Source organism: Tupaia chinensis, unplaced genomic scaffold (assembly GCF_000334495.1).
Source record: "Tupaia chinensis unplaced genomic scaffold, TupChi_1.0 Scaffold139935_1, whole genome shotgun sequence".
In the NCBI taxonomy this organism is placed as follows: Eukaryota; Metazoa; Chordata; class Mammalia; order Scandentia; family Tupaiidae; genus Tupaia; species Tupaia belangeri.
In genome coordinates this window covers 1273403-1286148 of record NW_006199814.1, presented here as the reverse complement: position 1 = coordinate 1286148, position 12746 = coordinate 1273403, and the positions used below count along the sequence as shown (strand labels likewise).

The 12746-nt window shown below is 38.6% G+C and overlaps 1 protein-coding gene across 3 annotated transcripts in view; it reads left to right on the top strand.

Moving 5' to 3' along the window:
* The window catches only part of MET (MET proto-oncogene, receptor tyrosine kinase), a 134283-nt gene that overhangs the window by 96012 nt on the left and 25525 nt on the right, over positions 1-12746 (top strand). For all 3 annotated transcript variants that reach the window (XM_027765926.1, XM_006162377.2, XM_006162376.2), the window contains 4 exons: positions 908-1126; positions 8987-9133; positions 11966-12122; positions 12312-12452. In XM_027765926.1, the coding sequence (XP_027621727.1) occupies positions 908-1126; positions 8987-9133; positions 11966-12122; positions 12312-12452 (664 nt within the window). The remainder of the gene's footprint in view (positions 1-907; positions 1127-8986; positions 9134-11965; positions 12123-12311; positions 12453-12746) is intronic.

Below are 12746 nucleotides of genomic sequence, written 5' to 3'. Positions count from 1 at the left end.
CATAGAGAGAGCCTGTCAAAAAAAGAAAAATATATATGTGTGTGTGTGTGTGTGTGTGTGTGTGTGTGTGTGTGTATATGTGTGTATGTATATATAATAGTAAGTATAACATGGAGTTTAAGAGCATTCACTTTCATTAATGGCCTAGGACTTATATTCCATACTCTGACTCAGAGCTGTTGTCAGCTGGTCTAATAACAAAAACTCACAAAGTGTAGTTTCTTCATCATTAAACTGTGGATAATAGTTGCACCTACCTATAGGATTATTATGAGAATTAAAATAGAACAATCCTGTAAAGTATTGTGCATATAACTTGGCAGTTGATAATTAATAATGTGGTATCTATGAATATAATGAATTAATAAGACTACCTAACTGTGTAATTAATTATAATGTTAACTGTATGGTTCCTGGCAGTTTACAAGCACTTTACCATGGAGTATCTCACATTGTACATAACATTTCATCTTAATGTTTAAATGAGGAAACTTAGTTCTGACAGCTCAAGTTAAAGCTACAGTATAAACCAAGGACTTCCAAGCCTGTAAAGTCCAGGTTGCACATAGCCATAGCTGTTAATAAGATGTGGAAACAGTCCATCCAGGCAGCGGTCTTGTCTTAAGAAAAATAAAATGATGATGTGAGGGCCAGCTTCAGATAAATTGATATGCAATATTTTAGGCAAGCAAACCTATGTGTTCCCTTGAAGACTGGATTGTTCAAGTAATTTTGCATCTATCATGTCTCCAGAACCTTGTTCTTCAATATTAGGAAATTAAATGCAAATTGTTTTTTAAAAATTGTGTCTTTTCCCTTGATTGTCTGAAGTAGTGACATATGAAAGTTGCTATGGATGTTGTCAAACTATATTCTGTTTACAGTGGATCATTGTGTCTTCGTGTAGGCCTGTCACCATCGCTCTAATTCAGAGATAATATGCTGTACAACTCCTTCATTACAACAGCTGAATCTGCAGCTCCCTCTGAAAACCAAAGCCTTTTTCCTGTTAGATGGGACCCCTTCCAGATACTTTGATCTCACTTATGTACATAATCCTGTGTTTAAGCCTTTTGAAAAGCCAGTGATGATCTCAATGGGCAATGAAAATGTACTGGAAATTAAGGTAAGAAATGCTTAAAACACTCTCCTAATCATCAACTTGAACTTGATTGGCTTCAATCAGTGATTCCATAATGGAGTCATTGTACTTGGTCATTATACCTTACTCTATGTCAACAAATATCTAAGCTCTGAAAAACAAATCTTTTTGTCATAAGACTAAAAGGCAAATACAGTTGCGGGCTGCTTTTTAATTAGGCGTTTAAAAACCTTTTCTTGGCTATATATTAATTGTAGTCAATGCAGGACACAAATCCATTAAATAGGCTCCCTGTGATGCATTATCCTGCAGATGTTACACATTTCTCCAGACACTTCACCCAGATGTGCTCATTATGAGATACACGGTAAGAGCCATGAACGGAAATACATCAATTGTTGTTCTGTGCTTCTTTGTAATACTTGATATTTTATGTCTGGGTATGGTTGTCTCTGAGCTGATTTATTTCTACCACCTTAGGAATATATTAGCTTCTAAATATAATGTAATAGAGAAAAACAGATTATCTTTACTAAGCCAGCCTGTTACAAAGAACACTAAATCCCAGAGAGGTTAAGTAGTTTGACAAGTGATCAAAAAGCAGCAGAATGGACTAGAATACAGCTTTCTTATGTCACTTCAGCGATGTTTCAAATAATAAAACAGACAAAATGATCAAGACTTTATTCATTGCTCCAGACACTAGAAACAGCAAAATATTTCTCCTTCTACATATCATTTTAAATGTTCAGATTTTTTTTCCTGAAAGATAATCTGAATACAAATATGAACAAACAAAACAATAGGATTGTCCTTGTGTATTACAGATTCCCGTCAGTCATCTCCATGCAAGTAATATGTTTCTACTGAAAATTTCCTGCTTTTTTCAAGATTTTATCTACAGGCCAGACCGTACACACATTCACACTCATGCAAGTTTACTCACCTCACAATTGTATTTTGTGCAAAAATTGAGCAAGCCCAGCATGAAATTAAATGGGAGCCTGCTTCAGTGAACAGTGTGTTTACCACAGCAAAGCTCTTTCATCTACTTCTTTAATTAGTTTTAGAGAGAAAGAGCTTTTATCACTACTTTTTTCTTCAATAAAACTAATCTAGTGTGACCTTTGCTTTCAACAATTACTGTTTGCAATTTGAAAGATTCCATTTGGTTTTCCTTGATGAAAACAAAGGTTTATGTGCAAATAGAAACTCTGTTTTTCTGTTCTTTTGTCTATAGTAGAGGTATTAGAGATAAATGGTTTTTTATCAAGTCTCCCAAGCACAGTGTTACAGTGGAAGATAAAACTTCTCTTTTTTATGAGTTAAATATCCATTATTCAACTTCCTACAAAATCGTTGAACCAAGAAAAACATGATTTGACATCATCCTCAGTCTGTCAGTGTTATCCCCAGCGTGGTCCAAGGGGATCGCCAGAGACAAGCAGGAAGTACTTTCTTTTTTGTCTATTACAGAGTGATCTTTTCTCTGACAAGTATATAGCCCCTGCCAAGTCACAGGTAGTAATCTAGCGAGAGTGGGAGCAGTTTATAGGAATTATTTTGGTATCAGGACTTCATTTTTTTCTCATCCTTCTTTTCCCTTATATTTGAGGAGCATATATAAGAGAGGAACTTCAAAAGTTTGTGGGGGAAAAAATAATTAAAGTGTTTACTTTGGTGCAAAAAAAATTTTGATATCTATGCATACTCTTTTCATCATAGGCATTTTTCATGACCTTTTTGAAGACCCCTCATGTAAGAGGAAATCTGAGGTTTAGGAGAATTTTTGTTGTGTCAGCAATTTAACCCTTCATTGGTATCTAAAATAGATCACATTAAGAGGTCCGCCAACCAGCCAGTGGCAAAGTGGTTAAGGTAGCTGGATCCCACATGGCCAACTACGTGATTCAAGTCTCAGACCCAGCAGCTTGAAAAATATGCCAGGCTCATGTGCATGCATTCCCAGAATCTCAAAAAGAGAGAGAAATGGAGGAGAGGAGATTGTGGTATGACCATTCCCCATGGTGGGAGAGGGTTCATTCTCTCTGTCTCCCCCCAGAGCATGCATGCACCCTCTGGGAAATTAAAAAAAAAAAAAAAAAAAGTTAAAAGCCCCTTCCAGGGACCAGCAGTTAGCATAATGGCTATGTTGCTGAACTCCCATGTAGTCCACCATGGTTCAAGTCCCAGACCTGGTGGCTTAAACTCATGTCGGGCGTGTGTGCGTGTGTGCCCAAGATCCTGAGAGGAGAATGGAGGAGAAGGGATTGTGGTGTGGCCATCCACCCTGGGGGGTGATTTCTTGCTTTCTGTCTCTCTGTCTCTCTTTTTCTGGCGAGCGCACGCACCCTATAGCAAAAACCTCTCCACAAAAAAAAAAAAAAAAGAAAGAAAAGAAGTATGCATCTCCTTGCGGGTACATGTTAGAACACGGTGCTCCTGTCAGCAGCTCAACAACCGCTCACGTATGTTGGACTTTCACAGTGAACACACTACTCTGACACATGTCATTATTTCATTTGAGTCTCAGGTGGACCTTCGAAGTTGGGATGTCAATAATGATTACCTTTACTCACAGATAAGGAAACAAGTTTAGAAAGATTAGCTCATGTGTCTACAGTCCTCCAGAAACAAACAACAGAACCAGAGCTCAAACTCAAGCTTCTTGATTCCAAATTCCACTAAATAAATTCACCAAATGACAATGTGTCTCTTTATTGTATTATTTTTCTTAAGGTTTTTGCCATAAGGCATGCATGCTCACCAGAGAGACAAGGAGAGGCAGTGAGAGGGAAAGTGAGAAATCATGCCCTGGGGGGATGGCTCTTTTCCTCCATTCTCCTCCTATCATTTTGGGCACGCACGCATTCGCGCCTGATGTGATCTTTGAGCTGTCAAATTTGGGACTTGAATTGTGGTCGGCCATGTGGAGTCCAGCACCTTACCCACCATGCTACCTGCTGGTTCCCAATGCATCTCATATTAACCTTAATTAATGTATATCAGGATACTGTTCATAATAGAGAAACTTTTTAATCATCTGGTATATACCTGTCTATGCAGTTCTTTAAGTAAAATAGGCCTAAAATTTTTATAAATATGTCTATAAATTGATTCTATTTAAAGAAAGTATTTTTTTTCCTAATTATTTTGTTATCTAACTTTTTGTGCATGAGCATATTTTATGGAAGGTAGAGAAGTACAGTATTTAATGAAAGAATCAGGACACTGCCCTGGGGGGTTGTCTTATTCAGGAGCATATAGGAATATATAATAGTAAAGATCCCTCAAAAGTTCAACCTGGAGAAGATGGTTCAAACTGGAAAAAGGAGACAGGAAGATGCACAAAAGCAGGTGGCGGGGACTTCTGCTGTGATACTCTGAACACAAAAACAAATGTTGAGAGGTCAAATAGAACTTGGCATCTGTGTCTTATCAGAAAGGTCTAGGGAACCAGCAGTTAGCGTAATGGCTGTCGCTGGACTCCCACGTAGTCAACCGCGGTTCGCATCCCGGATCCGGTGGCTTAAAACTCACGCCGGGCGCGTGTGCGTGCGTGCCCAAGATCCCAAGAGAAGAATGGAGGAGAAGGGATTGCGGCGTGGCCATCCCCCCTGTGGGGTGATTTCTCGCTTTCTGTCTCTCTGTCTCTCTCTGTCTGCCTGGCGAGCACATGTGCCCTATAGCAAAAACCTCTCCAAAAAAAAAAGAAAAAGAAAGGTCTAGAAGGGAGAAATGTTCCGAGCCAAGCCAATTCACCTGTGGCCCAGAGCTAGCCACCACGTGTGTTCCTCCTTTAATTTACTCAGAAGTATAAGCCCATCCCCAATCACAACTACCATGAGGCCTATTCTGACCAGACAGGATACAAGTGAAGGGGTTCTCTTCTCAGATAGCATTTTGCCCCCAGCAGCAAGATTTATTCCTGTTGACATCTTGTAGAACTCGGTTTTGAAGCCCTCTGTGAGGGTTCTTTGATCTGGTTCCTAAGCCAAGGAGCTTATCCCCTGTAGGTAAAGTGTGAATCTCATGCCCCTCTCCACCACCCACCAACTCTTGAATTTTCTGCAGCTGAGGTCCCTGGACTGAGAACCTTTGCCTACCTAGGTCTTGCTACCATCCTGCATCTTGCTGCTTTCGCTGACTTTCCCAGACTCACCTGTGGCCACCAGGATGGCTGAAAACCTGCAGGCCCCCTCCTAGTATAATGCTGTGAGGGGTTTTTTGTTTGTTTGTTTTGTTTTTTTGAAAGGTTTTTGCTATAGGGCACGTGCGCTCGCCAGAAAGACAGAGAGAGACATAGAGATAGAAAGCGAGAAATCCCCCCCCCAGGGGAGATGCCCACTCCGCAATCCCTTCTCCTCCATTCTCTTCTCGGGATCTTGGACACGCACGCACACATGCCCGGCGTGAGTTTAAGCCACTGGGTCCGAGACTCGAACCGTGGTCAACTACATGGGAGTCCAGCGACATAGCTGGACTAACTGCTGGTCCCTAACGCTGTTTTTGGAATCGTACCATCTGCTCTGTTCTGTAGCCATCTAAGATGTGAGTCACCAGGCCTGACTCCTGGATAGAAATGTCATGTCGTATCTGACTAGACCTAGGGGACTAGGGGCCAAGGTACCTCCTGACATGACACATGGGGAGTAATTAGTTTACTTCGGAATTGATTCATTTTAACATTACAGCACTACAGTTGGAAGAGTATACTCACTCAACTTTATCAGCCACTAGAACTGTGTCTAACACACAGTAGATAGCAGGTAGATTTGTATCAGTTTGACTTGCATCGTGACCTAGTCCTTTTCTGAATTTTTGTTCCCCATGCATTAAACAGGAATGGCAAAGTACCCCAAGGAGAAGGGTGTCTCTGCTGGATAAAATGAGATCATTATAGCTCTGCATTTCGGTGTGTGTATGCAGGGAATTAAATATCAGAAAGCTCAGGGCCAGACACTGGCACAGCCTCTGTGAGGCTGACTCATGGAAAGGTTCGAGGTTTGCATCTGGAGACCTCCCTGAGTACTCTCGGCACACACTTGCCCATGATCCAAGCTGGCTGAAGCTGGGGTAGATCACAGTGTAGGACCCTGCTGAGGATTCTCTCTTTTTCTCTTTCTCTCAGAATAAATACATAAGATAGCAGAAAACTACCTCTTGGGGCTGGCAGGTGGCGTGGTGGTCAAGGGGCTGGACTCCCACATGGATGATCACAGTTCACATCCTGGACCTGGTGGCTTGCTTGCTTTCTTTCTCTCTCTGTCTCTCTCTTTCTCTGTCTGCCTCCCTAGCAAATGCATATGCACTATAGCAAACAAAATAATAATAATCATAATTAAAATTAAATAAATATTTTTTTAAAAGAGAAAGCTCCCTCTTTTTTTGTTTTGTTTTGTTTTGGTTTTGGTTTTGTTTTTTTTTTTGGAGAGATTTTTCACTGTCGGGCGCGTGCGCTCGCCAGACAGACAGAGAGAGACAGAGAGACAGAGAGACAGAGAGACAGAAAGCGAGAAATCACCCCCCAGGGGGGATGGTCACGCCGCAATGCCTTCTCCTCCATTCTCCTGTCGGGATCTTGGGCACGCACGCACACGCACCCGGCGTGAGTTTTAAGCCACCGGGTCCGGGACACGAACCGCGGTCGACTACGTGGGAGTCCAGCGACATAGCCATTACGCTAACTGCTGGTTCCCCTCTTTGTTTTATTTTTAAAAACCCAGGTGCCAGTAGATGGCATAAGAGATACACCACTGGACTGCCGTGCAGTTGACTGCAGTTCGAGTTCCAGAACCGGTGACTTAAAACACATTGAGCACATGTGCGTGCATGCCAAGATCCTGAGAGAAAAATGAAGAAGGGATTGTGGCATGGCCATATCCCCTGGGGGGTGATTTCTCACCTTCTGTCTCTCTGTCTCTCTGTCTTTCCAGCAAGCACATGTGCCTTATAGCAAAAATCTCTGTCTTAAAAAAAAATTATGTTTATACATATATTTATATTTATACATATATATAAAGTATCATACATACATATATATAAAGTACCATTTCAATGACTGAAGAACTGAGCCAACATTGTAAACATGTTCTTCTATTTTATAGTAATAATAAAGTTATAAACATACATTTTTTTTCACAGCTAGGTAAAGCTATGTTTATTTTAATTGAGAAGGAGGAGTCTGTCTTATTTTTATTTTTTCTGATTAGGCTTTTCTGTTACATGGTAGTGGGCTGCCAGGATCACATTTGTGATATTTTAGACTTTAGGCTTTTAAAACATTAAATATATTAATATAAAGTTTACAGTAATTTCTTATATATGTCGTTGCTTCCCACGTGTTCTTTCGTCAGTATGAAAAAGAGGAATTGAGTTGTTCAGCTGTATGATCATTTTTTTTATTGTTTTAGAGAAACCTTTATACAACACCCAAGGAGATCCTAAGTCAAAAAGAATGTGTGTTGGAAGCGTAGATACAGTGTGTTCCTCCCTCCCCCCAACTTTAGTTATTATCTCAGCAGGCAAGACACGTCGTAGTCCTTCCCTCATAAATCAAGCATTCCACCCCTTTAATCTTTTTTGTCATTCTCTGAATTCCCTCCAACATGTGAGTAAGGGCCTTCATCCTCCTCAGACCTAACCAACACGTTGTCATTTGAAGCCCCAAGTGACCTGTTAGATTTATGTGCTTCTTCATTGAGTTGCCCTGTGTGGCTGACCGGGTTCAATGGATTACACATACTGCCTCTAGAAATAGCATAAGGATAGAGTTGGTCTATAGCCATCTTTAAGTAAACTCCAGCTTTACGTTATAAAGAAATATCTTCTTCCAACTTCTTCTCCTAGAATAATATCTGACTTACCAATCTGTTGAGATCTGTAAGAGACAATGTATGTGAAAGCAGTGTGCCAAGTATTAAAGTATTACGTACAGCAAAGTAGCAGTGCTATAGTTATTTCTGGCTGCTCTTTTCCCATAAGAAAAATACTAATGGTATTTGATATATCTTCCCTCACAATAATGGTTTGTTTAATAAATAACTATGCTCATTAAGTCTTGATATGAAAAATTGTACCTACATTTACACTTCTTTCCCAAAGCTAATTATTGGTTTCTTCAACAAAACGTTGATGTTTTAAAAATGCTTGATGGTAACTTCAGTTAACTAAATATATTGAATTAAATCATGTTTTTTAAAAGGATCCTTGTGTAACTGTAAATCAAGATCATGTCATTGTACTCTCAAATCATAATGGTCATATGGCATTGTGCAAGAATGCCTTTAAAAATGAAATAATTTGTGTGTAGGATTCAAGTGTCCAAGGAAGGTAAACAAACTGCCCAACTCAAACAGAAAAGGACTATATTAACATAGACCAGTGACATCAGATGGGACTCGAGGTGGGACTCAGGCAACGGTGTTTTGTTTTGTTTCGTTTTGTTTTGTTTTAAAGCTGTCAGTGTGATTCTGTGGATAAAAGTGAAGCCAAGGTTGAGAATCACTGCATTAGGTAGTATTAGGTAATACAATAACTCAACTCTAAATTGTTTCTTTTTTTACCTAACATCCATACCCCCAAAATTAAAAATGTCTGGTTATGAGTACAGTGTCATTCAATGCGAGGATGTAAAACAAGAATGCCTTTCCTTTTCTCCAGAATCCAGTCGGATAGAACAGTTAGATGCCATAACTCCTGACTAATTAGTGCCCTGTAATGATCCTGTTCCAATTCCCATGAAAACGAGTATTATAAAATCATGTGCCTTGCAAACGTTGCCATAGCCTGCTACAGTATATTTATATTCTTTTACAATTGTTAGCATTCCTGTGAAACTATGAAGTGTTAACAACCTCTCTTTTTTTTTTTTTTCTCTCCCAGGGAAATGATATTGACCCTGAAGCAGTTAAAGGTGAAGTGTTAAAAGTTGGAAATAAGAGCTGTGAGAACATACACTCACATTCTGAAGCCGTTTTATGTACAGTCCCCAATGACCTGCTGAAATTGAACAGCGAGCTAAATATAGAGGTGGGATTCCTACATTCCTCTCATGATGTAAATAAGGAAGCCAGTGTAATTATGTCATTTGCAGGCTTAAAATAAATCATTAAAGCTCATTTATGTGTTGGCTTTGGCTCATCAACTCAGCCTCTGCTCCTAGTTGTTATTTTAGAAATAGTGAGTTTTTTGTCACACTGTTTCCTTTCCCAAGCTTAGGAGGGTAGGTCTTAAAAGTCCTTTCTCCCCATACCGCCTCTTTATCATGCCACACTCTTGCCAACATTTGCTATAATTCTCCGAAGAGTTTAGGACACACCAAGTGTCTCCCCACCTCTGATCATCATCTTCATACTACAGTGATCACAAATGCATAGAATCCTGGAAGAGACATGTATGCACGTGGAACAGTAAAAGTAATAATTAAACTATTTTACAGTAACTTCTTTCCCTTAGGCAGCTAAATCCCATAACCTAGAATTCGGGTGAATGATTTTTTTCCACTTTTTTTAACAGCTTTATTGTGATGTAATTCATACACCATGCAATTCACCCATTTAAAGTATTCAGTTCAAGGGACCAGCAGGTGGTATAGCAGTTAAGGTGCTGGACTCCTAAATGACTGATCACGTTCAAGTCCTGTACCTGGAGGCTTTAAAAAAGTATTTAGTTCCATGAGTTCGGGTGTTGTACTGCTAATTTCTTTAAGTTGTGGTGAAATAGATATAACAGAATTTGCCATTTTAACCATTTTTAAATGGACAATTCAGTGTCATTAATTGTAGTAACAAGTTTGTGTGACTAGTAACACTATCTAATGGCCATACTTTTTCATCGTCCCAAACAGAAGCTCCATAACCATTAAGTATTAACTCTACTCATTCCCCTCTCTCTCTGCCCCAACCCCAGCCCTTGGTAACCTCTCCTCTCCTTTCTTTCCCTGTGCATTGGCTGTTCTAGATATTTCATGTAAGTGGACTCAAACAGTATTTGTATGCTTGTGTCTGGCTTAGTTTACTTAGCATATTTTCAAGATTCATCCATGTTGTATGTGTCAGAATTTTTGTATGGCTGAATAATATTCCATTGTGCATACCACATTTTGTTTATCTAATAGTAAGTGATTTTTAAAGAGTTCCTGATGTCTTCTAAAGATGTATGACATGGAAAGGTACCAAAAATTAGAAAATTTAAGGCAGAATCATGAAATTAGAGTTGGAATTTCATAAGGACCATAAATACTAAAAATTAGAATTAGTGCCATTAAGGAATTTAAAGATTTCTTCAGTGTAATGAAACTTAAATATTATAAGACTTTAGTGTTCCAAAATAACAATATGATTACTTAGCTCTTATGAAATGTTTATTTCTGCCCTCTGCCTCATCCTTTAGGACAGAATTGATGTTCCATTGTCTCTCTTTCTTACTATTTATTCATACTTCTCTGGTATATATTATATTGTATTATAACCATTTATTTATGTGTTTGTCTATTTTAAAATCTAATTGCTTTACACTTTATTCCTTGTATTAAAAAGTTGAGAAAATAAGTTTTCTAAGTACTGATTTATAGATAGTATTTACATATGGTGCATAAAATGTTATTTCACAAAGAGTAACATTCAGTGATCTCTTTAAATGCAGCTTTAATCCTTATTTTAGGTTAAGTGCAATACTAATTTAATACAATAAGCTAAACACACACAGAACTTGTATATCCTGAATTACAAAAGTAGTTTCCATAGCCACATACATTTTTAGTCAAGTACACAGTTTCATGATGAACAAGTACTTAGAAATATGTTAATAAAACACTACCTCAAATGCTTATCCTGCTTATTAAGCAATGCCATTTCTGCTATTGAAAGCATTTATTTTTTTAGAAGCATTAGTCTGATCTGGGAAAAGGAGTGATTTTTCCTAAAGCTGAACAAGTAGTATACTATAAGCCCCAACAGGTTTTAAATCAAAAAGGCTTTCCAACACAGAAGCATGTTAAGTTTATAAAATAAAAATAATTAAAAAAAAAACTTTCATTATCTGAAAAACAGAATATTAAAACAAATCATCTTTTTTTTTTTTTTTTTTGGAGAGGTTTTTGCTATAAGGCATGTGCGCACTCACCAGAAAGACAGAGAGAGACAGAGAGCGAGAAATCACCCCCCAAGGGGGTTGGCCATGCCATAATCCCTTCTCCATTCTCCTCTTGGGATCTTAGGCACGCATGCACACATGCCCAGCGTGAGTTTAAGCCACCGGGTCCGGGACTCAAACCGGGTCAGCTACATGGGAGTCCAGCGACATAGCCATTACACTAACTGCTGGCCCCAAAACAAATTATCTTTTAAGACAAAAATTCTTGCAAAAAAAGACCCTGTATTTTCTAATAATCTCTGTAAAAGAAACATAAAATGGCTTATTACCTTTAGTAACCTCTCAGACTACTATCCATCTAAAATCTTCAGAATACATAAACATATATGTCAGATGTTACAACCAAAGATGCCAATTAGATTTCACATATTAAACAGCTACAGTTTGGCTTACAATGGCACAGATATGCCTCAAACATCTCTTCTGTATCTCAATTTCTCAAGATCAGAGACCGATTTTTATTTATCTTTTATCCTTAATACCTGGTTGTAAATACAGCAAACTATAATGTAAGTACTTTGGGGATGAGTATGCCCTACTTATTTGAACACTGAAACAGAACTGAGGAATCTTTGATTGTGAAGGCAATATATTTCTGGACTGTGATAACCAGTTGGTGTTTTGGACCCAAAGACATTGTGCTTCAGTCTGTGTAGGCTGTTTTGTCTCTGTCATGGCTAAATGGAGTTTTCTTTATGTCATTTTTAGTGGAAGCAAGCAGTTTCTTCAACCTTACTTGGGAAAGTAATAGTTCAACCTGACCAGAATTTTACAGGACTGATTGTGGGTGTTGCCGCAATATCAACAATACTCTTATTACTACTCGGGCTTTTCCTGTGGCTGAAAAAGAGAAAGCGAATTAAAGGTGCACTTTTTGTTGTTGTTATTGTTTGTTTTTAGATGTTCCCTTTGTAGTGATGTCATTACAGTTTAAAATTGTTACACATTCGTGTGTACTTAATCCATAAAACCTGAATTCTGGGCACTGGGTCAAGGTCTCCTGGGAACCGTGATAACCAAGTTTAACAAGCTCTTTCTTTCTCTCTGTTTTAAGACCTGGGCAGTGAATTAGTTCGCTATGATGCAAGAGTTCACACCCCTCATTTGGACAGGCTTGTAAGTGCCCGAAGTGTAAGCCCAACTACAGAAATGGTTTCAAATGAATCTGTAGACTACCGAGCTACTTTTCCAGAAGGTAAATTTCAGTGTATTATTCTGATAGATACCTATACGGTACATATACTTCACTAGGTGGTGGCATTGTTTATTTTTGGTCCTGCCTTTATATGTAGAAGTATTCACTCTTCTTGCTAAAGCAATGTTTACTTTGATACAGAATTATGTGGCTATTTTTGAATTAATCCATGTCTATACTATATTATGTTACATTAGAGTCTTTAAGTTCTTTTTTCACCAAAAAAATGTTAATTTTTTAATCATTTACTATCTGAGTGCAATGTCTTTTTTTGGGGGGGGGGGGGGTTTGGGG